The 26,307-nt window shown below is 44.1% G+C and overlaps 1 protein-coding gene across 1 annotated transcript in view; it reads left to right on the top strand.

Moving 5' to 3' along the window:
- Positions 1-25,829, top strand: part of ESPN (espin) — a 238,079-nt gene extending 212,250 nt beyond the window's left edge. Inside the window, exons 13-14 of the mRNA XM_056541801.1 lie at positions 11,323-13,186; positions 25,750-25,829. Coding sequence (XP_056397776.1) covers positions 11,323-13,047 — 1,725 coding nt within the window. The 3' untranslated portion in view covers positions 13,048-13,186; positions 25,750-25,829. The remainder of the gene's footprint in view (positions 1-11,322; positions 13,187-25,749) is intronic.
- Positions 25,830-26,307: the final 478 nt, after the last annotated feature.

Raw genomic sequence — 26,307 nt, 5'->3', positions numbered from 1 at the left:
AGCGCCCATTCAAACAAATGGGTTGCCTGAGTATTGCAGCAGAAGATGGGTCCTCCAGAGTAAGAGACGCTCTTTGTACTTGTTTCCTTTTTGATAAGAAAGGTCCTGAAAAGACCCCCTTCTTACCCCAAGGGATAGCTATTTATTTGCTTATATAGTGTATAATGTAGAGGTTCTTGGTTGTTCCATATGCTTACCTTTTATGATTTGTCAGGCATGGGATAGGCTACATTTTTGTATATTGTATCATCACTGATGTAATTCTGTATTGTTGCCAACATTTCCCATGAATCCTGTAGCTGAGGGTGTGGTTTTTGATCACTAAACCTGGTCATCTAATTAGGCTGCTTGTGCTTGAGTTCAGCCAGGTAAACTGATTTGACTCATAGAGGGTAGGTGTCAGTTCACATTATGTGCAGTTTTGATGTGTTTTCTTATTCAAAGTGCATTTGATAGATACATATTGCCACGAGGAGAAAGTGATTTCACCCATAATCACAAATGAGGTGTTTTATGAAGATTTGAAGTCTTTAGATTGTGTTCTCACATTACATTTTTACTCAATTTACCCAAGATTTTTACATAATTTTAGTGCATTTTGGCTGTTTCTGTATTTGTTTTGATTATTTTGCCACAATATGTGGGAAATCACAGCAAAAACAGAAAAAAATGCAAGAGACACAATGTGTGAACAGCCTCAGGAGAGATAGCAGCAGTGTATAGATAGAGCTGGAGGGGAGGAGTATAACTACTATATATGCTGATCCTATAGAGATTGCAGCAGCAGTATACAGATTGAGCTGGAGGGGAGATATATAACTACTTTATATCCTGATCCCATAGAAATAGCAGCAGCAGTATACAGATAAAGCTGGGAGGGAGGTGTTTAACTACTTTAAATCTTGATCCCATAGAGATAGCAGCAATATACATATAGAGCTAGGAAGGGAGGTGTATATCTACTTTATATCCTGATCTCATAGATATAGCAGCAGTATACAGATAGAGCTGCAGGAAAGTTGTATAACTACTATATATACTAATCACATAGAAATAGCAGCAGTATACAGATAGAGCTGGAAGGGAAATGGGTTTACCTACTATGTATCCTGATCCCATAGTGATAGGAGCAGCAGTATACAGATAGAGCTGTAGAGGAGGTGTATAACTCCTAGATATATTGATGCCATAGAGATAGCAGCAGCAGTATACAGATAGAGTTGGAGGAGAGATGTATAACTACTTAATCTCCTGATTCCATAGAGACAGTAGCAGCAGTATACAGAGAGAGCTGAGGGGTGGTGTATAACTACTTTATATCCTGATCCTATAGAGATTGCAGAAGGACACTCACCTGGTGTGCATATTGAGCTCTGCAGTCATCCCTCAACTTATCCCTCAATGTATCGCCCCATTGCCCCCTGGTGTCACGGACCGGGACAAACCCAAATCCGGTAGTATAATTCAATAGAAGCAATGAACGTCCAGCGCACTCTCGGATAAATACTGTTTATTGAAGATTCAACCAGACATCATAGATGCAAAGGTGACGCCTTTCGGACACCATCTGAAGCCATAGTCATACTAGGATAACTAAGGCTGCAGATTGTGGCCGAAACGCATCAACTTTGCATCTATGGTCTCTGGTTGAATCTTCAATAAACAGTATTTATCCGAGAGTGCATTGGACGTAGTAGTCAGACAGGTCGAATCAAAACCAAAAGAGCTTGCAGTTCAAAAACGGATTACAGAGTGATACTCAAGTCACTTAGCCAAGGGTAAATATACACAGGATAGAGCAAGCAGGGAGATATACAAGAGCTAGTGCAGAAGAACTGTACACAAGCAAAGACTAAACAGGCTAGCTGGGTATTTATATGGACACTTTTATGATAGTGTCTTAGAAGGTTTTAGATATCTAAATAAGAATGGGGAGAAACATAGATTCTGTAGAGACCTGAATCATTTGCAGACCATTGCTCTGACACTACTGATGGAAAATGATCTGTGAGTTATTGAACCTGCAGATTAGTAGTGCGAACCTGCCAGAACTGGGTATTTCCTATTGAATTTCATTCTCTAAACTACACATTCCATAGTTCCATAGTATGAGGTCACTTTCCTCCCTCCCACACATCATCCACGCCACCCATTGATCCACACTGGTAATCCCTTCAATGCAGATCAGTGTTTCCTGATCAGGTGCCTAAAGCTGTTGAAAAATGAACTCCCATTGAAGAAAAAAAGAACACTCATTGAAGCAGGACAGACTCCCTCTGATCACCTGACTTGTGATGTCAGGTCTCGACGCACTGCAACCTGTGAAATCCCGAGACATGGGTAATTTTGTATGCTGTTAAAAATAAATATTGGGGAGAAAATCACAGAAGAATTGTGAGAAAACCGTCACACACAGGTACAGACACTATATTATGTACTACGCTAACTTTACAGCCCCTGTAGCATAGTCAAATAAAAAAATGACCCTGGAATACCCCTTTAATTGGAAATTGTGGGCCTGTCTCAGTGTCACAGCCCTATTCAGTGATACCCCATGATAAGGGGTAGAGGCTGTGCCATCCTTTCTTGCAGGAGATCCTCTCATGTCCATTAGACAGCGGACTTCATATTTGATGCTAAATAATTTACATTGGGTCACTACTACTTTACCTACACTGCCCCCAAAAAATAAAGGGAACACTAAGATAACACATCCTGGATCTGAATGAATGAACTAATCGTATGAAATACTTTCCTCTTTACATAGTTGAATGCGCTGACAACAAAATCACACAAAAATTATCAATGGAAATCATCAACCCTGGAGGTCTGGATATGGAGTCACCCTCAAAATCACAGAGGAAAACCCCACTACAGGCTGATCCAACTTTATGTAATGTCCTTAATACAAGTCCCAATGAGGCTCAGTAGTGTGTGTGGCCTCCACGTGCCCGTATGACCTCCCTACAATGCCTGGGCAGGCTCCTGATGAGGTGGAGGATGGTCTCCTGAGGGATGTCCTCCCAGACCTGGACTAAAGCATCCGCCAACTCCTGGACAGTCTGTGGTGGATGGAGCGAGACGTCCCAGATGTGCTCAATCGGATTCAGGGGAACGGGCAGCCAGTCCATAGCATCAATGCCTTCCTCTTGTAGGAACTGCTGACACACTCCAGCCACATGAGGTCTAGCATTGTCTTGTATTAGGAGGAAACCAGGGCCAACCGCACCAGCATATGGTCTCACAAGGGGTCTCAGGAGCTCATCTCGGTACCTAATGGCAGTCAGGCTACCTCTGGCAAGCATATGGAGGGCTGTGCGGCCCCCCAAAAGAAATTCCACCCCTCAACATTACTGACCCACCGCCAAACCGCTCATGCTGGAGGATGTTGCAGGCAGCAGAACGTTCTCCATGGCGTCTCCAGACTCTGTCACGTCTGTCACATGTGCTCAGTGTGAACCTGCTTTCATCTGTGTAGAGCACAGGGCGCCAGTGGCGAATTTTCCAATCTTGGTGTTCTCTGGCAAATGCCAAATGTCTTGCACAGTGTTGGGCTGTTAGCACAACCCCCACCTGTGGACGTCGGGCCCTCATACCACCCTCATGGAGTCTGTTTCTGACCGTTTGAGTTGACACATGCACATTTGTGGCCTGCTGGAGGTCATTTTGCAGGGCTCTGGCAGTGCTCCTCCTTCTTCTCCTTGCACAAAGGCGGACGTAGCGTTCCTGCTGCTGGGTTGTTGCCCTCCTACGGCCTCCTCCACGTCTCCTGATGTACTGGCCTGTCTCCTGGTAGTGCATCCATGCTCTGGACACTACGCTGACAGACACAGCAAACCTTCTTGCCACAGCTCGCATTGATGTGCCATCTTGGATGAGCTGCACTACCTGAGCCACTTGTGTAGGTTGTAGACTCCGTCTCATGCTACCACTAGAGTGAAAGCACCGCCAGCATTCAAAAGTGACCAAAATATCAGCCAGGAAGCATAGGAACTGAGAAGTGGTCTGTGGTCACCACCTGCAGAACCCCTCCTTTATTGGGGGTGTCTTGCTAATTGCCTATAATTTCTACCTGTTGTCTGTTCCAAGTGAAATTGATTGTCAATCAGTGTTCTTCCTGAGTGGACAGTGTCATTGACTTGGAGTTACATTGTGTTGTGTTCCCTTTATTTTTTTGAGCAGTTTATAACTGGGGCTTCTTTATGCAGGTTCGTGGTACAGCAATGTAGACTAAGTTTGCCCTGAGCTATGCACACCTGTTTATAGGAGCCTTCACGAGGAGTATTTGTGACCCTCGTATCAAGTTCTACTGTTGATTTATTGATGATATTCTTTTCATTAGGGAGGGTCCCAATACCTCATTCTATAACTAAGCAGTAACTCTTGGCATTTGGAGAGGTGGTGTTCCCGGATTTAAACACCTATATCGAACAGAAGGCTACCTGGATTTCGATAGCAATAATAAAAAAAAATTGGAAACAAAATATTCCATACAGTAAGATAAAGAGGGTGAAGCGGAACTGTAGCCCCAACATCCAGCGTAACCAACAACAAGCCACTGTGGCCATTTGTTTTCCTAAAAATGGATATCTACTCTCACTAATACAGGGAGGTCAACAAAAAGTGGAAACTGTAAGAAAAATGCCTAGAAAGGAGTGAGAGAAGGGTGAGACGGGATCCTAGTGACCCAGAAGTCTTTAATGTGACAGGTTACATTGTACTACACTCAGAAATATATAAAAAAAAAAGGGTCTGACCGGCCATTGGGCCACCCTTACTAGTGACCGCACTTTGGGAGACTTTATTCCTAGATGTGGTTTTAGGAGGGCAAAGACCCTCAAAACGTGGTTGCCCAGTCCATATCCGTCCAACATTTCTGTTATACAACATAACACTGTGGCCTCTCTGTATCTCCTTTTACTCTATATACCAGAGTTTGTGCAGTGACACCTATGGAGGGGAATGCAAATCACACCCAAGTAGGCAAACAGAGAGAATTTGCATCATGTCACTGGGCAAAATGTCTTTACATTACACACAGAGTTCTCTTATAAGTGGATGTTCTGTTGGACACAAATAGGTCAAACACCGGATTCCCAGCAGACCCCATACAGGTCAATGGGATCTTTTGGGGCCCGGTGGTGACAGTTGTGCTCCGATCCCGTTTGGGGCAACAAAAAAAAAGCCAAATGGACCGAGAACAGGACAGAGCACAACGGCAGTGTGAACCTAATCTTACCTGGCAATGAGTACAGTGAGCTGTGAAGATTCAGATCATATTCATGGGGACAAATAATAGACACAGCTCAGCGGCACCCCTGAGCCAGATGTCTGATCCAGAAAGTTGTCACTTCCTTTCTCTTACTTCACTCTTCTGTACAATGTGCACCATCCGCCGGGGGTGACAGCGAGAAAATACACGTGTAGATTCGCACTTATAGTTCTATTTATAATCTTACTGGAAGGTAAAAATCTTCGTGATTCAGTCTTTCTCGGAAGTAGTTTTGCTTATTTACACATTAACTCTTTCAGGCTTTTCTTCGAAAGAACAGAACTGGAGTTTCTGTTGAACTTATTCATATTACTGTTTGCTATACATGCACAATTATCATATTTAAACAAATATATATATATATATATATATATATACTCCACTTGTGTCATGTAGTTCCTTTATACTTACTGAACCTCAGGTTTATTGATGGATTACTCCGCCTCTAGACATCTTATCCCCTATCCGAGGGACCCCCGGGATCTCGGCTGCGGCGCCCCAGACATCCAGTGCATGGAGCGAAATTCGCTCCGTGCCGGATGACCGGCGATGCGGGGCGGGAGGCGCGTGACGTCACGGCCATGCCCCTCAATGCAAGTCTATGGGAGGGGGCGTGACGGCCGTCCTGAAAATATGGAGGGGCAGCAGACACCATTGTCTGCAGGGGAGCATAAGACATTTATTGCAACTATTTCACTAGTGTTTCCCAACCAGTGAGCCTCCAGCTGTTGCAAAACTACAACTCCCAGCATGCCCGGACAGCCGTTGGCTGTCCGGGCATGCTGGAAGTTGTAGTTTTGCAAGAGCTGGAGGCACACTGGTTGGGTCACACTGGTTTACACTATTAAAAAAACACATTTGGAACACGCTGATATTTGCCTGTGAAACAAGTTTTTTTTTTTCAGTGAAATTGATTTCAATGGGTTATAGGGGTACTCCGCCCCTAGACATCTTATCTTAAGATGTCTGATCGCGGGGATCCCGCTGCTGGGGCCCCCCAAGATCTCCCTGCTGCACCCGGCATTCGTTTAGAGCTGTCACGCCCCCTGTCACAGCCGCCACGCCCCCTCCCATAGACTTGCATTGAGGGGGTGTGGCTGTGATGTCACGAGCCTCCCGCACTGCACCCGATGCTCTAAACGAATGCCGGGTGCAGCAGGGAGATAGCGGGGGTCCCCAGTGGCAGGAACCCCGCGATCAGACATCTTATCCCCGATCCTTTTCTATAACATAATGTGGTAAGTATAACGTTAGATTATTAGTCCTACAATGGTTATAAAGAGGGACTGTTGAAAAGTACAACATCCGATTTTACCTTCGCGTTTCCGGAGTACAGGTGCTACAACCGGCCGAGTGGTGTCGGGAGATATTAGGCTGATATGAGGCCAAACTTCTCAAGCTAGTGGGATAAACAGGGAGTGAGATGGAAGTTGAGACAGTAGTTAGGTAATTATCATGGGCTACCTGCTATATAGGTAGGTACTGACACACATGATGGCTAGAGACAAGGTAAACCGGGTATGTTTCTATATCTGGTAACTATGGTAAGTAGTGCCTCCCTGTTATTAATATTATATTAACAAGGTGTATGTACCTTATGTGGATCGGCTCGGGGAGTATGGGCTGAGTATATTCTACTGAAGAGTTGGGGTAATTGGATTAGATAATATGGGGGACAGAAGGGGCCCCAAGGGGGAGGGTGCCTGTATTAGAGGAGCGGCGATCAGGCAGCACAGAGGTTAGGAGCAGACCTCTGGCCGCCATTTTAGCTCTTCAGACCCCCGGTGATCATGCGGATCACTTCCTGTTTTCTAAACTGTGGCCATTATGTTGCCAGGCAACAGAGAGCACACGTTCCCACAATGCCCCTTGCTTGTATACACAGTAGAGACTAACGAGCAACATGCAGGTGGTCGTAACCAAGGGCAACAGGGCAAAACAAAGAAAAGTCATGAGGCATTAGGAAGTATATATACCTCCCTCACAGTACATATATGTACTGGTGTGGTGCTGTGCGGTGTCCGTTGCTGCCGTGGCGCCGTGTCTGCGGGGAGGTGCGACCCATAGACTGGTTTGAGTGGCATTGGGGCCGCTCTGCCAGTGGGTCGTTCCCCCCCCCCCCCCCCCCCCCCGTGGGCACTGGTGTCACGGCGGTGGTGGTGGTCGCCGCTCGGTGCTGCGCCATTTTATGCTAGGGACGTTAGGGACCCACTCTAAATAGGTGGCCTTGACGTGGCGAGTGGGCTTGTACTTTTTGATCTAAAATGTATAATAACAACCTGTTAGTTTTTGATATTATGCTGAGAAGCAATCGGATCATTATACAAGATTGTAGATGTGCGGCCATGTCTGTTTCTTCTACCCGAATTCACATATATAGTAATACTTGTACATTGGAAATATGTTTAATTTCACATAATGTATCAGTCTAGACCTATTTATCTTTGTGGTAAATCCTCTTTAAAGGGGTACTCCGCCCCTAGACATCCTTTGCATAGGGGATAAGATGTCCGATCGTGGGGGTCCTGCCACTGGGGACTCCCGTGATCTTGGTTACAGCACCCGAGACATCTGATGCACAGAGCGAACTTTGCTCCGTGCAGGATGACTGGCGATGCGGGGCGGAGGTTCGTGACGTCATGGCCACACCCCGCTCGTGACGTCACGGCAACGCCCCTCAATGCAAGTCTATGGGAGGAGGCGTGATGGCTGTCACGCCCCCCTCCCATAGACTTGCATTGAGGGAGCGTGACCGTGACGTCACGAGCCTCCGGCGCTGCAACCCAACGCTCTAAACGAACGCCGGGTGCAGCAGGGAGATCGCGGGGCTCCCCAACGTCCGAACCCCCGCAATCAGACATCTTATCCCCTATCCTTTGGATAGGAGATAAGATGTCTAGGGGCAGAGTACCCCTTTGAGGGTACGTTCACATGATCGTAACTCCGCTGCAGCATCGGGAAATCCGGTGAGAGTTACGCTGACATTTAAGGGTCCGCTGCCAAGCTGCAAATCTGCCACTGTGGCAGACTTTCGGCAAACCCATTAAAGTAAATGGTAATGTAACGGGTTTCCCGATCCCGCAGTGGGGTTGCAGTGGCATTTAAGGCTATTTGACATGTTTTTTGAGGCTTTTTTTATTTTTATTTTGTAGTTAGTAGGGATACTTTGCACGAATACTTGGTGCACGAAAACGTGTGCGCATGTGGGGGAAAAAAAAACTTGCTAAACTAAAAAAAAGGGCTTATTTTACGCTGTCCCATTGATTTCTATGGAGGCTTTTATCAGCGGGTTCTAGCTAGGTGTGATTTCTAAAAACCATGTTTTTGGTTACTTAAGGGGGTACTCCACCCCTAGACATCTTATCTCCTATCCATAGGATAGCGGCGGGACCTCCGTGATCTCTGCTGCGATGACTGGCCATGCTGGGCGGAGGCTCGTGACATCACGGCCACACCCCCTCAATGCAAGTCTATGGGAGGGGGCGTGACGGCCGTGACGGGGCGTGGCAGCTCTAAACGAACGCCGGGTGCAGCAGGGAGATCATGGGGGACCCCAGTGGCAGGGCCCCCGCGATCAGACATCTTATCCCCTATCCTTTGGAGAGGGGATAAGATGTCTAGAGGCGGAGTACCCCTTTAACCCATTGAAATCCATGTAACTTTGGAGGCAAATATCAGTGTGTTCCACATACCAGCGTGTTTTTTAATAGTGTAAACCAGTGTGTCCCAACCAGTGTGCCTCCAGCTGTTGCAAAACTACAACTTCCAGCATGCCCGGACAGCCAACGGCTGTCCGGGCATGCTGGGAGTTGTAGTTTTGCAACAGCTGGAGGCTTACTGGTTGGGAAACACTAGTGTAAACAGTTGCAATAAATGTCTTATGCTCCCCTGCAGACAATGGTGGCTGCTGCCCCTCCATATTTTCAGGACAGGCGCCCCCTACTGTCAGGGGCACGGTACAAGTTCACCATTTGACCCTATAGTTAAAGCAACCCTGTATAGAGGTCTCCAGTGGAGGTAGAGATAAGAAATAAATGTAATAAATAGGAATTCTGTTATATAACCCAAGAAATAGCTCTTCATATAACGACGTATGATGAGCATCAGGGGAGCTATAGATAAAGGGGTCTTGCTATAAATTGCCTTATAAATGTGTGGTCCACGACCTCAGTAGAATAGGGGGGTGCAGCCTACAGGAGGCTGAAAGAAGTGTCCAGGCATGTGCATGGCTCTTTAACTTAAAGGGGTATTCCAGGGAAAAAAAAATTTTTTATATATCAACTGGCTCCAGAAAGTTAAAAAGATTTGTAAATGACTTCTATTAAAAAATCTTAATCCTTTCAATAATTATCAGCTGCTGAAGTTGAGTTGTTCTTTTCTATCTGACAACAGTGCTCTCTGCTGACATCTCTGCTCGTCTCGGGAACTGCACAGAGTAGAAGAGGTTTGCTATGGGGATTTGCTTCTACTCTGGACAGTTCCCGACACAGGTGTCATCAGAGAGCACTTAGACAGAAAAGAACAACTCAACTTCAGCAGCTCATCAGTACTGAAAGGATTAAGATTTTTTAATATAAGGAATTTACAAAATTGTTTACATTTCTGGAGCCAGTTGATATATAAAAATTTCTTTTTTTCCTGGATAACCCCTTTAAAGACTATGGTGGTTAGGGAAGATGTCTTAGGGTTAGTGGTCTTATCCAGAAGAGCGCCCCCATGTGGGGACAAGCAGAGGTGTAACCAGGGGTCAAGTCCTGGGAATAAAAAAGTGTGGGAACTTACCCAAGATTTCCCCTCACGGGCTGGTCTTTGCGTCCTGCAATGGGAATGGTGTTCCTGCTGTGGTAAAAGTGCAGGAACTCTGTTAAAAGGATATTCCCGGGGTTAAAGCGGTATTCCAGTGAATAACATTTTTTTATATCAACTGGCCCCAGAAAGTTAAACATATTTGTAAATTACTTCTATTAAAACATCTTAATCCTTCCAGTACTTTATCAGCTGCTGAAGTTGAGTCTTTCTTTTCTGTCTGACCACAGTGCTCTCTGCTGACACCTCTGTCAGGCTCAGGAACTGTCCAGAGCAGGAGCAAATCCCCATAGCAAACCTCTCCTGCTCTGGACAGTTCCTTAGACATACAGAGGTGTCAGCAGAGAGCACTGTGGTCAGACAGAAAAGAACAACTCAACTTCAGCAGCTGATAAGTACTGGAAGGATTAAGATTTTTTTTTAATAGCAGTAATTTACTAATCTGTTTAATTTTCTGGAGCCAGTTTTTCACTGGAATACCCCTTTAAACTATAGGGGGCTTAGAGGTAGCAGTAACCTAATGGGGCCTAAATAAGAGGATACCAGTAGAGTAAAGGACACACGGTAGGTGAGGGGCCCTGTTACATATGTTGTACTTCAATATGGGGTCCTCACAGTATGGAATAAGTAGGGGGTCATAGGCCACTGAAGGTTCCTTTACAATACAGAACTGAACCTCTTCTCTATAAGGATATGTTTGCATGGTGTTGGTGTGAAGTTTGTTTTCCTCTTCTCGTGATACATTTAAACTGCAGTATTTAGTATAGAAAAGAACGACAAGTTCAATCCTCGAATACGGGCACGGAAATTCACCCGTGGAATACCAACCCTCTGACCTAATGGTATATATGTAGATATTGATAGATTGTTGTATATGTATACTCTATACTGCACGTTTAAATGTTTTACATGGACATTTAGTGGTGTAATGAGTGTTCTGTCCTGTTCCATCCTTCCAGTGATCCTTCCCATGTTATTGCTTATGACAAGACGTAAGAGCATGCGTAATGAACGGCATTGCCTCCTGTATGTTCCGTCAATGATGTTATGTTCTTTGCTCCAATTGGCTTGGACTTTCATCCAGTCCTTAGCTGAACACCCCAATGCCTTTGTTAGCCCCATACCGGTATACCATTACACCACTAAAACATGTCGTTTTTTTTAAGAGTGCACCGAACGGACTATTTGGCTTTGTATCCTGAGGGACGTGTTCCCTCCCTTTTTGTTTTTTATTTTTGCACTAGTGTGAGGCCGGTAGTTACTACCACCCTGAAGGATGGAGATATTCTCATGCGCATAATGCAATTTTGGGACCCTTTGGGGAACTCATGACCGAAGATGATATCAATCGTATAGAGAAGCAGATTGAGAACCTTCAAGTGATGCATAAGGTGCAAAAAGTAGAAACTGAACTGGAGCAGCTGGAACATGAACTTCAGCAACTTCTACCAGTGTCGGCAGCCTTATCCCAAGAGCACTTCACCGTTAATCCAAAGCAGATGCAAGGCCGAGCTGATGACCTTCCAGCCTGGTGTTCTAAGATCTCCACCCTCTTGAAAAGCATGGCCATCCTCTTGGCAACTCTTGGTGGTAAAGAGGTTGATCTTGAAGATCTGGTGCCCAGAGACACCACGGAACGCCCTCAAAGTCCAACAAAAGATGGCGGTGGGAATATTGGGAGATCGCAGTCCTTCAGTTCTACCCGAGAGGAAGTAGAAAAGGAAATTAAGCAGTTCGGTGTATCTGTCAAAAACTTGAAGGCCAATTATGAATTGTACACACGGCCTCAAAGTGACTATAATGCTTCCAATAGAATTTATAAAAGGAAGAGATCTTTACCAGTAGGTACAACGGCTTACGGAAGGGAACCCATCCTGGAAGAAGACTACATAACCAGCAATGAGCAATATGGTATCTTAAATGACCAGTTAACATATCATGATGAAGATGTCTTCCCAAGAGACATAGACTCTACAAACCAGGGCAACATGATGGACGCGTTGGGAGAGCCATTGTTCAGCGCAGACCACATGACTAGAAGTCTACCTGTACAAACAGAACTGAGCTGTGTACAAGACTACATAGACATGAGAAAGGAGAGGATTGTCTACCTTTTCCTTGAGCACTGGAAGAAGTGGACATTTACGGAGTCAGACAAAAATAGTACTCCTAAAAAGAAGTCGCCTGGTGGGTCCACTAATAGTGAGTTTGAGATTGAGAAGAGGAACGCAGAAAATGAAGAGAATAACGCCAAAATGGCCAAAGGACAAAGTGATGATGACCGCCTGTTATATTTCATGAAGCAGCGACAAGTTGTTGGGAAGTTGATAAGTCACTGGAGAAGTATCATATTCCAAGTCCCCACAAGGCAGATTCGACGTCTGAGTAGAGCAAACATGCTTTATTGGCCAGAACACTTCTTACCGCACGTGAACGGGTCTCCGGTGGAATACTCAAGCCTGACGTTGGATCTCTTCATGTTGGGTTACTTCCAGTTATTAGAAATGACTATGTCACGAGAAGAGAGGAAGTTCCGTCACATTCTGTGTTATGAAATGTTTGACCGTCTGGGTAGTCATAGCTGGGAACTCATCCGTAAATTTCATAAGGTCGTCATGGAAGAGATCGAATCTGGGAAGAGGGATTGGACTGATGGATTTGAGGACCTCAAGCAGCAGTTCTTTGGGGACAGTATAGTGGGGGATGTAGATGGTGCAAAAGTACCAGAGCAGCTGGAGGAGCCTATCATCCGAAACACACCGGGTGACCAACCCAAGGTTATCATGGAACCCAAACCCAAGCATAGCATGGTAACCGCCGATGAACTGACTCCCCTCCCCAAATGTAGGAAAGACTCTATTCAGCTAGTATCAGAACTGGGGGAATTCACCAACGATGACATTTGTCGCTATATCGATCGCAGTTTTTCATTTTGGAAAGAAAAAGAAGCAGAATTGTTTGACATATGAGGTCACAGCAATCGCTTATTCCAGTACGTAACCGGCTGATGGTAAATAACACTTTACCAGGATAAACATGGCAACAAAAGGGCTGCCGCCTGGATGACGAGTGAATCCATATGGAACAACTGAACTGACATAGCAGCAGGTGCACTATTGTTCGCTGTGGAATTGAGGGATCGGCAGAGTCATTTCATGAGCATAATGCATAAATATAGGTTATATACTTTTTTTTCTGGAGGTTATGAAATTATTGTTACATTCGATTATTTGAAATAATATATATATATATATATATATATATATATATATATATATATATATAGTAATGGATAAAGGCAGCACACCACAGTAGTATAATCCAAAAAGCTGTGAATTTATTCCATGATGTGAGTAACAACGTTTCGGCGATCTCTCACCGCTATATATATATATATATATATATATATATTGCATTACTAAGAAACTTTAACCATTAATAAAAATACCAAAAAAAAAACAAAAAAAAAACACATAGACATTAGGGTCTAAAAATAAATAAAAAATAAATAGATACAAAAATTTACATTACTGGAGTTTTAGTTTAAATTTAGTAGCGTAAATATACAGTTTAGAAAATTGATTTCCCCGCTTCTTCGTTGTTATATATATCCATACATGGATAGTGAAAAAATGCAGTTTATAGATTTTTTTTTTCTTCTAATTTGTCATTTTTTAGGAGTAGACATAAGGGCACAAAATAAAATAAAAATAATTAAATAAATAAAAAATTGTTATATATACACATATCACTGTGTGTCTTCCATCAATATGATTTTGAGAGAAAATCGGTAATGGCGGCCATTTTAAACTAGATTACCCATCCTCAGGTATAACAAAGTTCAGTGTTTAGGATTTGCTTTCAATAGAGTTTTAGATGAATTTTTCCCTTTGGCTTTTCTCATATTGGTCAGGAAAGCCGCCTCTAGTCATACGTTTCTCCATAGAGCGACCCCTGCAGGGGAAATGCGGAATTACATGCCAGCCACTGAAATGTAATGCATGGATAAGATGAGTCCTCCTAACGGTAGTCGGTTTTATAGTGACCCTCTGTATAAGCACATACAGGTGGGAACAGCCCCCCCACTATTTGGGCAAAGTTGACGTCACGTGATATAAAACTTTTCTATTCTTTACTAAGCCCAGGCCGGGAACCATTTTTAGTAATTGCTTTTTGCATGTTTTTTAGTATAGTCTTCTAGAAACTAACTTACATGCATGATAAAAAATAGAATTGTCTGTATCCTAAAATATACTGTATGACCCCAAAATTGTTAACTCACACATTGCTTTATTTTTCTGACTGTAAGACTGATTTGTAGCTGATTTTTTTTATTTATTTTGCGTATAATTCCTAATCATGTTTTAAGGCTCTTTAAAGGGGTACTCTGCATGTCTCTGCTGCAGCCAGCGTTCGTTTAGAGCGTGGGGTGCAGCGCCCCCCCCCCTCCCATAGACTTGCATTGAGGGGGCGGGGCACGAAGTTCACTCTGTGCACCGGATGTCTGGGGTGCCGCAGGGACCCCAGTGATCAGACATCTTATCCCTATCCTTTGTATAGAGGATAAGATGTCTAGGGGCAGAGTACCCCTTTAATCCCTGGACTTTGATTGTAAGGGAAGCTACTTCCAGCAGGTGTCACTGTAGAGCAAGTTCTTTCCTTCTGGAAATAACCTACTTTGCATATTCTTTTCCCATGGAGCATTGCACGGCTTGTAAGACTTCATATGCCAGTTTTGCGGTCTCCTCAGAGGGACACACTGCTCCTGTAGTCCTATCTAAAAGTTTTAGGACTTACAGTTCCACAAGGCAATAAAGTCAGTTAAAAATGCACCAAACGCTTGTGCAACAGTTTGATTAATTTTTAATATTTTATATTGGAATAAAAAAGAAGGTGCAAACTAAAAAAGTGGAAAAAAAGTCACAAATGATTAATCTCCCCCAATAGAGTTAAATCATAAATGTCTTATTGCTTGCAGATACCTCTGGAGGAGTTTAAAGGGGTACTCCGGTGGAAAACGTTTCTTTTTAAATCAACTGGTGCCAGAAAGTTAAACAGATTTGTAAAATACTTCTATTAAAAAAATCTTTACCCTTTCAGTACCTTTTAGCAGCTGTATGCTACAGAGGAAATTCTTTGCTTTTTGAATTTCTTTTTTGTCTTGTCCCCAGTGCTCTCTGCTGACACCTGATGCCCGTATCAGGAACTGTCCAGAGCAGGAGAAAATCCCCATAGCAAACCTATGCTGCTCTGGACAGTTCCTGACATGGACAGAGGTGTCAGCAGAGAGCACTGTGGACAAGACAAAAAAGAAATTCAAAAAGCAAAGAATTTCCTCTGTAGCATACAGCAGCTAATAAGTATTGGAAGGGTAAAGATTTTTTAATAGAAGTAATTTACAAATCTGTTTATCTTTCTGGCACCAGTTGATTTAAAAAATAAAAAAAAACATTTCCATCGGAGTACCCCTTTAATGGGGTTGGTCCCATCAACAACATTTATCCCCTGTCCACAGTTCCTGACTGCTGGGACCTCCTGGATCTCGAGAATAGAGGTCCCATGTTTTCCGTCACATACTGTCGGTTTTCAGTAGTCCGGAGACTCTGCAGATATTAGTAAAGGGGAACCCTTAAAGGGGTACTTCCGTGGAAAACTTTTTTTTAGATCAACGGGTGCCAGAAAGTTAAACAGATTTGTAAATTACTTCTATTAAAAAATCTTAATCCTTTCAGTACATTTTAGGGGCTGTATACTACAGAGGAAATGGTTTTCTTTTGATTTCTCTTATGTCACGAACACAGAGCTCTCTGCTGACATCACGAGCACAGGGCTCTCTGCTGACATCTCTGTCCATTTTAAGAACTGTCCAGAGCAGGAGAAAATCCCCATAGCAAACATATGCTGCTCTGGACAGTTCCTAAAATAGACAGAGGTGTCAGCAGAGAGCACTGTGCTCATGACATAAGAGAAATCCAAAAAGAAAATAATTTAGTATACAGCCCCTAAAAGTACTGGAAGGATTAAGATTTTTTAATAGAAGTAATTTACAAATCTGTTTAACTTTCCGGCACCAGTTGATTAAAATAAAAAAGTTTTCCACGGGAGTACCCCTTTAAATAGATGTCTGATCATGGAGGTCCCGCTGCTGAGGACCCCCGCGATCTCTCCTGCAGCTCCCCCTGTCATCTGGTGCATGGAGCGAACGGCTGTCCGGACATGCTGGGAGTTGAAGTTTTGCAACATCAGGAGGGCCACCAGTTTGAGACCCCTGCTCTAAACATATTGGGGGGAGATTTATCAAAACCTGTCAAGAGGAAAAGTTACCCATAGCAACCAATCAGATCACTACTTTCATTTTTAACAAGGCCTCTGCAAAATGAAAGCAGCGATCTGATTGGTTGCTATGGGCAACTTTTCCTCTGCACAGGTTTTGATAAATCTCCCCCATTGGGCCTCCTGTATCAGAACTATGTGGCCCAGTTGCCGTAGTGAGCGTTCCGAGTCCACGTTCCATCTGTGACTCAATCTGATTGGTCGATGGGAACAATATAGAGACGTGACCTGACGTTCATTCGTCTTAATACAATGTTTTTCCCATTCCGGAGCCGTCGGGTTGTAGACATTTTCTTGTGTGGTTTTTTCAGCTTACGTTTCTGTTTTTTTTCTTTGTCGTTCATGTGAAGGTAAAATATATTTGTGTGTAGTTGCGTTTACTTTAGAGCTGAATAAAGTTTCCTCCCTAAGAATTATATCCGTCTGGTCTTTGCTTATTTTGTTATTGTGCGTATTGCAATATTGTAACACTGGGAAATTTCTGTCATTTCAAAATTTTTGAAAAAATTTAATAAAAATGTTTTCCAATGGAACACCCCTTTAAAGTCGGATCCCCCATCCACAGGATAGGTGATAAAACATGTGGGTCTGATTGCTGGGACCCCCCTGAGATCTCCAGTACGGGGTCCCAACTCTTCCTGCCAAATGGATTGTGGGCTCGGCATGCACTCATGAGTACAGCACTCGTGTATCTCTGGCGCTCCCATAGAGAATGCATTCAGTGCCCCATTCTGGAGATCGCTGGGGGGCCTTGATGTCAGAAGCCCAACCCCCTCCCGCATTTAAACACTTACAGTGGGGATCAAAAGTTTGGGCACCCCAGGTAAAAACTTGTATTAATGTGCATAAAGAAGCCAAGGAAAGATGGAAAAATCGACAAACTGCATCAAATTACAGATTAGACATTCTTATAATATGTCAACAAAAGTTACATTTTATTTCCATCATTTACACTTTCAAAATAACAGAAAACCAAAAAAATGGCATCTGCAAAGGTTTGGGCACCCTGCAGAATTTATAGCATGCACGGCCCCCTTTGGCAAGTATCACAGCTTGTAAACGCTTTTTGTAGCAGCCAAGAGTCTTTCAATTCTTGTTTGAGGTATCTTTGCCCATTCTTCCTTACAAAAGTCTTCCAGTTCTTTGAGATTTCTGGGCTGTCTGTCACTGACTGCTCTTTTAATGTCTATCCATAGATTTTCAATTATGTTGAGGTCAGGAGATTGTGAAGGCCATGGCAAAACCTTCAGTTTACGCCTCTTGATGTAATCCCCCGTGGATTTCGTGGTGTGTTTTGGATCATTATCCATTTGTAGAAGCCATCCTCTCTTTAACTTCATCTTTTTCACAGATGGCATCAAGTTAGCATCCAAAATTTGCTGAAATTCTATTGAATCCATTTTTCCTTCCTTCCTTCTGAGATGTTCCCTGTGCCACTGGCTGCAATACAACCCCGAAGCATGATTGATCCACCCCCATGCTTAACAGTTGGACAGAGGTTCTTTTCATTAAATTCTGTTCCCCTTCTTCTCCAAACGTACCTTTGCTCATTCTGGCCAAAAAGTTCAATTTTAATCTCATCGGTCCACAGAACTTGTTTCCAAAATGCATCAGGCTTGTCTATATGTTCATTTGCAAAGTTCAAACGCTGATTTCTGTGGTGAGGACGTAGAAGAGGTTTTCTTCTGATGACTCTTCCATGAAGACCATATTTGTACAAGTATCTCTTTATAGTGGAATAGTGTACCACAACTCCAATGTCTGCCAGATCTTTCTGGAGGGATTGTGCAGTCAAATATGGGTTTTGAATTGTTTTTCTCACAATCCTGTGAGCTGTTATGTCTGATATTGTTCTTGGTCTTCCAGATCTTGCTTTAACTTCCACTGTTCCTGATGACTGCCATTTCTTAATTACATTCCGAACAGAGGATATTGACATCTGAAAACGTTTTGCTATTGTCTTATCGCCTTCTCCAGCTTTGTGAGCATCAACTATTTTCAGTCTCAGATTTCTAGACAACTGCTCAGAAGAACCCATGGTGCTGATTGTTGGGGCAAGGTCAGATGAGTCTGGGCATTTAAAACCTTTGAGATTGACATCACCTGGTCTTCCCAGATGATGATTGAGAACAATCCATGACACTGGCAGGTCTCACCTTTGCAAAGGGGGCAGTGCATGCTATAAATTATGCAGGGTGCCCAAACTTTTGCAGACGCCATTTTTTTGTTTTTGGTTATTTTGAAAGTGTAAATGGTGGAAATAAAATCTAACTTTTGTTGACATATTATAGTCTGTGCATCTCCAGACAGGTCAGTGTTGGAGCAGATCGAGCATTAAAGGGGTACTCCACTGGAGCAGATCGAGCATTAAAGGGGTACTCCACTGGAGCCGATCGAGCTCTAAAGGGTACATCGCGGCCATGCCCCCTCCCATAGACTTGCATTGAGGGGGCATGGCTGTGATGTCACGAGGGGTGTGGCTGACCCCCGCAGCATCAAAACCTCATTTGGAACATTTTGTTACGAACGCTGGCCAGTGGAGTACCCCTTTAAAGTATTAGACACTTAAAGGGGAAATCTGCTGGAAAACAATTAACTGGTGCCAGAAAGTTAAACAGATTTGTAAATTACTTCTATTAAAAAATCTTAATTCTTCCAGCACAGATGCTGTATGCTCCACAGAAAGTTATTTTCTTTTTGAATTTCCTTTCTGTCTGACCACAGTGCTCTCTGCTGACACCTCTCTGTCCATGTCATGAACTGTCCGGAGCAGGAGAGGTTTGTTTTCTATGGGGATTTTCTCCTACTTTCCTGACATGGACAGAGGTGTCAGCAGAGAGCACTGTGGACAGAAAGAATGGAGCATGCAGCAGCTCATAAGTACTGGAAGGATTTAGATTTTTTTAATAGAAGTAATTTACAAATCTGTAGAATTTAATGGCACCAGTTGATCTACAAGATCTTCCTCAATAAGCAACATATGTAGAGTGTAGGTTGTGACTATTCATAGAATTATCTGTTATAATGTGGCCTCCTCTGGGTGGAGTATAAGATATAACCGAAGACACAATATAGAGTATATATGTTACTCAACATCATGGTCTGAAGGTAAAAAGTAAGAAACATAATAGTGTAAAACATCAGAAGAATCATCGGACACATGGAGGGAAGATCTGTGGAGATCAGACGGATCCTCTATATCTGCAGCTCCTGTGTCCATGGACCATTAGACATTGTATGTAGATATATAGAAATGTCATGTGTCAGCTCGGGCAGCATCGTACAATCTTCTTCCAGAAATACCTGTAATAGATGACGCACAATGAAAACACTTGTGGTTGTGAAGACGTCGTAGTCATCGCTGAGGGTTTCACAGTTGTGGTCGTCTTAGTAAGAATATGAAGAAGGTTTCTGGTTAATTCTAGAACAGCGCAGAGTCTCCTCCATCCGTATTCTCCCTCCTCCTCTTGTCTTCTCTGGTTTTCTTTTCCTTTCTCTTTACTGTTCTTTTCTGCCCCCTCTTCCTCTCCTTCCATTTTGTCTCCTTTCTCCTCCGCTCTTCACTCTTCTGTTCTCTCATCTCTTCTCCTTCCCTCTCCTCCCATCTTTTCTCATTTCCTTTTATCTTCCGTCATTTTCTTTCCTTGCTCCTTTCTTCTCTTCTTTCATCTCATGTCTCCTCTTCTTCTCTCTTCTCCTCTTTTCTCTTCTCCTCTCTTGTTCTCTCTTGTTCTCTCTTGTTCTCTCTTCTCTCTTGTTCTCTCTTGTTCTCTCTTCTCTCTTGTTCTCTCTTCTCTCTCGTTCTCTCTTCTCTCTTTTTTTCTTCTCTCTTGTTCTCTTTTCTCTCTTCTTCTTCTCTTATCTCTTCTCCTCTCTTTTCTCTCTTCTTCTTCTCTTATCTCTTCTCCTCTCTTCTCTCTTGTTCTCTCTTCTCCTCTCTTGCTCTCTCTTCTCTCTTCTCCTCTCTTATCTCTTCTCTCTTCTCCTTTCTTGTTCTTTTCTCTTCTTCTTTCTTGTTCTTATCTCTTCTCCTCTCTTCTCACTTCTTGTTCTTATCTCTTCTCTTTCTTTCTCCAGTTTTCTCTCCCCCATTTTTTTCTCTTCTATCATTCTTCTCCCCTCCCTTTTATTATTTTCCTCCATTCTCTTCTATTATTCTCCTTTCTTCTCTTCCTTTCTCCCATCTTCTCCTCTTCATTCTTTTCTTCCCTTCTTCTCATTTCCTCTCTGTTCTTTTTCCCCCTCTTTTTCTCCTTTCTTTCCTCATGTCTTTTCTTTCCACAGTTTTTCTCTTTTGTCTTTTTTCCACTTTTTGTGTCTTCTTCCCTTTCTTCTCTATTTTCTCTTCTCTTTCTTTTTATATCTCACATTTTCTCTTCTCTTTTGTTCTTTTCCATTTTCCTTATTGACCCCTCTTTCATCTTCATTCTCTTCTATTCTTTTTTTCTTCATTCTTTCCTTTTTCCCCCCTCCTTATTCTTTCTTTTAATATGATTATATTTCAGTGTTCTTTACTGTGTGGATAGACCAGAGGACAGGGACGTTGGGACAGGATTGAGCAGTCATTGAATCAGGGAGTCCTCCTACTTTACCGTCCTCACCTATACACGTCCTCCTACTTTACCGTCCTCACCTATACACGTCCTCCTACTTTACCGTCCTCACCTATACACGTCCTCCTACTTTACCGTCCTCACCTATACACGTCCTCCTACTTTACCGTCCTCCTACTTTACCATCCTCACCTATACACATCCTCCTACTTTACCGTCCTCCTACTTTACCATCCTCACCTATACACATCCTCCTACTTTACCGTCCTCACCTATACACGTCCTCCTACTTTACAGCCCTCACCTATACACATCCTCCTACTTTACAGCCCTCACCTATACACGTCCTCCTACTTTACCGTCCTCACCTATACACGTCCTCCTACTTTACCGTCCTCACCTATACTCGTCCTCCTACTTTACAGCCCTCACCTATACACGTCCTCCTACTTTACCGTCCTCACCTATACACGTCCTCCTACTTTACCGTCCTCACCTATACACGTCCTCCTACTTTACCGTCCTCACCTATACACATCCTCCTACTTTACCGTCCTCACCTATACACGTCCTCCTACTTTACCGTCCTCACCTATACTCGTCCTCCTACTTTACAGCCCTCACCTATACACGTCCTCCTACTTTACCGTCCTCACCTATACACGTCCTCCTACTTTACCGTCCTCACCTATACACGTCCTCCTACTTTACCGTCCTCACCTATACTCGTCCTCCTACTTTACAGCCCTCACCTATACACGTCCTCCTACTTTACCGTCCTCACCTATACACGTCCTCCTACTTTACCGTCCTCACCTATACACATCCTCCTACTTTACAGCCCTCACCTATACACGTCCTCCTACTTTACCGTCCTCACCTATACACGTCCTCCTACTTTACCGTCCTCACCTATACTCGTCCTCCTACTTTACCGTCCTCACCTATACACGTCCTCCTACTTTACCGTCCTCACCTATACACGTCCTCCTACTTTACCGTCCTCACCTATACACGTCCTCCTACTTTACCGTCCTCACCTATACACGTCCTCCTACTTTACCGTCCTCACCTATACACGTCCTCCTACTTTAGCGTCCTCACCTATACACGTCCTCCTACTTTACAGCCCTCACCTATACATGTCCTCCTACTTTAGCGTCCTCACCTTTACACGTCCTCCTACTTTACCGTCCTCACCTATACACGTCCTCCTACTTTACCGTCCTCACCTATACACATCCTCCTTCTTTACCATCCTCACCTATACACGTCCTCCTACTTTACCGTCCTCACTTATACATGTCCTCCTACTTTACCGTCCTCACCTATACACGTCCTCCTACTTTACAGCCCTCACCTATACACGTCCTCCTACTTTACCATCCTCACCTATACACGTCCTCCTACTTTACCGTCCTCACCTATACACGTCCTCCTACTTTACCATCCTCACCTATACACGTCCTCCTACTTTACCGTCCTCACCTATACACGTCCTCCTACTTTACCGTCCTCACCTATACACGTCCTCCTACTTTACCGTCCTCACCTATACACGTCCTCCTATTTTACCGTCCTCACCTTTACACGTCCTTCTACTTTACCGTCCTCACCTATACACGTCCTCCTATTTTACCGTCCTCACCTATACACGTCCTCCTACTTTACCGTCCTCACCTATACACGTCCTCCTACTTTACCGTCCTCACCTATACACGTCCTCCTACTTTACCATCCTCACCTATACACGTCCTCCTACTTTACCGTCCTCACCTATACACGTCCTCCTACTTTACCGTCCTCACCTATACACGTCCTCCTACTTTACCGTCCTCACCTATACACGTCCTCCTACTTTACCGTCCTCACCTATACACGTCCTTCTACTTTACCGTCCTCACCTATACACGTCCTCCTACTTTACCGTCCTCACCTATACACGTCCTCCTACTTTACCGTCCTCACCTATACACGTCCTCCTACTTTACCGTCCTCACCTATACACGTCCTCCTACTTTACCGTCCTCACCTATACACATCCTCCTACTTTACCGTCCTCACCTATACACGTCCTCCTACTTTACCATCCTCACCTATACACGTCTTCCTATTTTACCGTCCTCACCTATACACGTCCTCCTACTTTACCGTCCTCCTACTTTACCGTCCTCACCTATACACGTCCTCCTACTTTACCGTCCTCACCTATACACGTCCTCCTACTTTACCGTCCTCCTACTTTACCGTCCTCACCTATACACGTCCTCCTACTTTACCGTCCTCACCTATACACGTCCTCCTACTTTACCGTCCTCACCTATACACGTCCTCCTATTTTACCGTCCTCACCTATACACGTCCTCCTACTTTACCGTCCTCACCTATACACATCCTCCTACTTTACCGTCCTCACCTATACACGTCCTCCTATTTTACCGTCCTCACCTATACACGTCCTCCTACTTTACCGTCCTCACCTATACACGTCCTCCTACTTTACCATCCTCACCTATACACGTCCTCCTACTTTACCGTCCTCACCTATACACGTCCTCCTACTTTACCGTCCTCACCTATACACGTCCTCCTACTTTACCGTCCTCACCTATACACGTCCTCCTATTTTACCGTCCTCACCTTTACACGTCCTTCTACTTTACCGTCCTCACCTATACACGTCCTCCTATTTTACCGTCCTCACCTATACACGTCCTCCTACTTTACCGTCCTCACCTATACACGTCCTCCTACTTTACCGTCCTCACCTATACACGTCCTCCTACTTTACCATCCTCACCTATACACGTCCTCCTACTTTACCGTCCTCACCTATACACGTCCTCCTACTTTACCGTCCTCACCTATACACGTCCTCCTACTTTACCGTCCTCACCTATACACGTCCTCCTACTTTACCGTCCTCACCTATACACGTCCTTCTACTTTACCGTCCTCACCTATACACGTCCTCCTACTTTACCGTCCTCACCTATACACGTCCTCCTACTTTACCGTCCTCACCTATACACGTCCTCCTACTTTACCGTCCTCACCTATACACGTCCTCCTACTTTACCGTCCTCACCTATACACATCCTCCTACTTTACCGTCCTCACCTATACACGTCCTCCTACTTTACCATCCTCACCTATACACGTCTTCCTATTTTACCGTCCTCACCTATACACGTCCTCCTACTTTACCGTCCTCACCTATACACGTCCTCCTACTTTACCGTCCTCCTACTTTACCGTCCTCACCTATACACGTTCTCCTACTTTACCGTCCTCACCTATACACGTCCTCCTACTTTACCGTCCTCCTACTTTACCGTCCTCACCTATACACGTCCTCCTACTTTACCGTCCTCACCTATACACGTCCTCCTACTTTACCGTCCTCACCTATACACGTCCTCCTATTTTACCGTCCTCACCTATACACGTCCTCCTACTTTACCGTCCTCACCTATACACATCCTCCTACTTTACCGTCCTCACCTATACACGTCCTCCTATTTTACCGTCCTCACCTATACACGTCCTCCTACTTTACCGTCCTCACCTATACACGTCCTCCTACTTTACCGTCCTCACCTATACACGTCCTCCTACTTTACCGTCCTCACCTATACACGTCCTCCTACTTTACCGTCCTCACCTATACACGTCCTCCTATTTTACCATCCTCACCTATACACGTCCTCCTATTTTACCGTCCTCACCTATACACGTCCTCCTATTTTACTGTCCTCACCTATACACGTCCTCCTACTTTACCGTCCTCACCTATACACGTCCTCCTACTTTACCGTCCTCACCTATACACGTCCTCCTACTTTACCGTCCTCACCTATACACGTCCTCCTACTTTACCGTCCTCACCTATACACGTCCTCCTACTTTACCGTCCTCACCTATACACGTCCTCCTACTTTACCGTCCTCACCTATACACGTCCTCCTACTTTACCGTCCTCACCTATACACGTCCTCCTACTTTACCGTCCTCACCTATACACGTCCTCCTACTTTACCGTCCTCACCTATACACGTCCTCCTACTTTACCGTCCTCACCTATACACGTCCTCCTACTTTACCGTCCTCACCTATACACGTCCTCCTACTTTACCGTCCTCACCTATACACGTCCTCCTATTTTACCGTCCTCACCTATACACGTCCTCCTATTTTACCGTCCTCACCTATAGACGTCCTCCTACTTTACTGTCCTCACCTATACACGTCCTCCTTCTTTACCATCCTCACCTATAGACGTCCTCCTACTTTACCGTCCTCACCTATACACGTCCTCCTACTTTACCGTCCTCACCTATACACGTCCTCCTCCTAAAAAGAAATGTACAAGACGGTGTAAAATGTGCAGAATTTGTCCCCATGTAAGTATTTTATGATGTCAAACATTTGGCAAATCAGACTTTACTGAATGTTCCGGGGACTTGTTCCTTTTTTACTTTCTGTTTATAACCTAAATAGAAAAAAGAAATGATAGAAAACATAACTTTTATATTTTACATATTATCAGTAGTTGTTGTTGTAGGATAAAGGTTTGGAGCTGAAAGTCTGATTAAAATGGCTGCACAGGTTACCAGGGGGCAAGATACGACCGGAGCCGAATGAGAGTTTATTTTAGGTGGAGTTCTTCTTTAAGAATCCCTGTAGGATATTACTTTGTGTTCCAATTATGTTTTATAACAGGTTCCTGTAGTCATCTCAGATTTTATATATGTATTTATTTGGAGTTTCCCATTTCTTATGCAGGAACAGGAAGAAGCCGCACGACTATCTACAATGCCGGCATGGCGGAGGGAGATCCTGAGGAAGAAGATGGAGGAGGAGAAGTAAGGCCGGGTGTCTTCTAAATCACTTCTCATTGAAAGTTTTTATTAAGTTTCTTATAAATAATTTAATATTTTCTTCGTTTTTTTTCCCCCCCTTTGCAATTGTTCACGTGACAGAGAGCAGAAAAGGTGAGAATCTCATCATCTTCTTACTGTATATTACTAGTTATTCCTTGAGTGTCTAGATGACCGTCCTGTGTATTGTGCCCATAGATTGTACATTGTTGTCCCGGAATCAGATTATTTAAAGGAGTACTCTGCCCTTAGACATCTTATCCCCTATCCAAAGGATATGGCATAAGATGTTTGATCGCAGGGGTCCCACCACTGGGGACCCCCGCAATCTCGACTGCGGCACCCCAGACATCCGATGCAAGGAGCCAACTTCACTTTGTGCTGGATGACTGGAGATGCGGTGCGGAGGCTCATGATGTCACGGCCATGCCCCCTCAATGCAAGTCTATGGGAGGGGGCGTGG

The sequence above is a fragment of the Hyla sarda genome, chromosome 10, assembly GCF_029499605.1.
Source record: "Hyla sarda isolate aHylSar1 chromosome 10, aHylSar1.hap1, whole genome shotgun sequence".
In the NCBI taxonomy this organism is placed as follows: domain Eukaryota; kingdom Metazoa; phylum Chordata; class Amphibia; order Anura; family Hylidae; genus Hyla; species Hyla sarda.
This window is presented reverse-complemented; position numbering and strand designations above follow the sequence as displayed.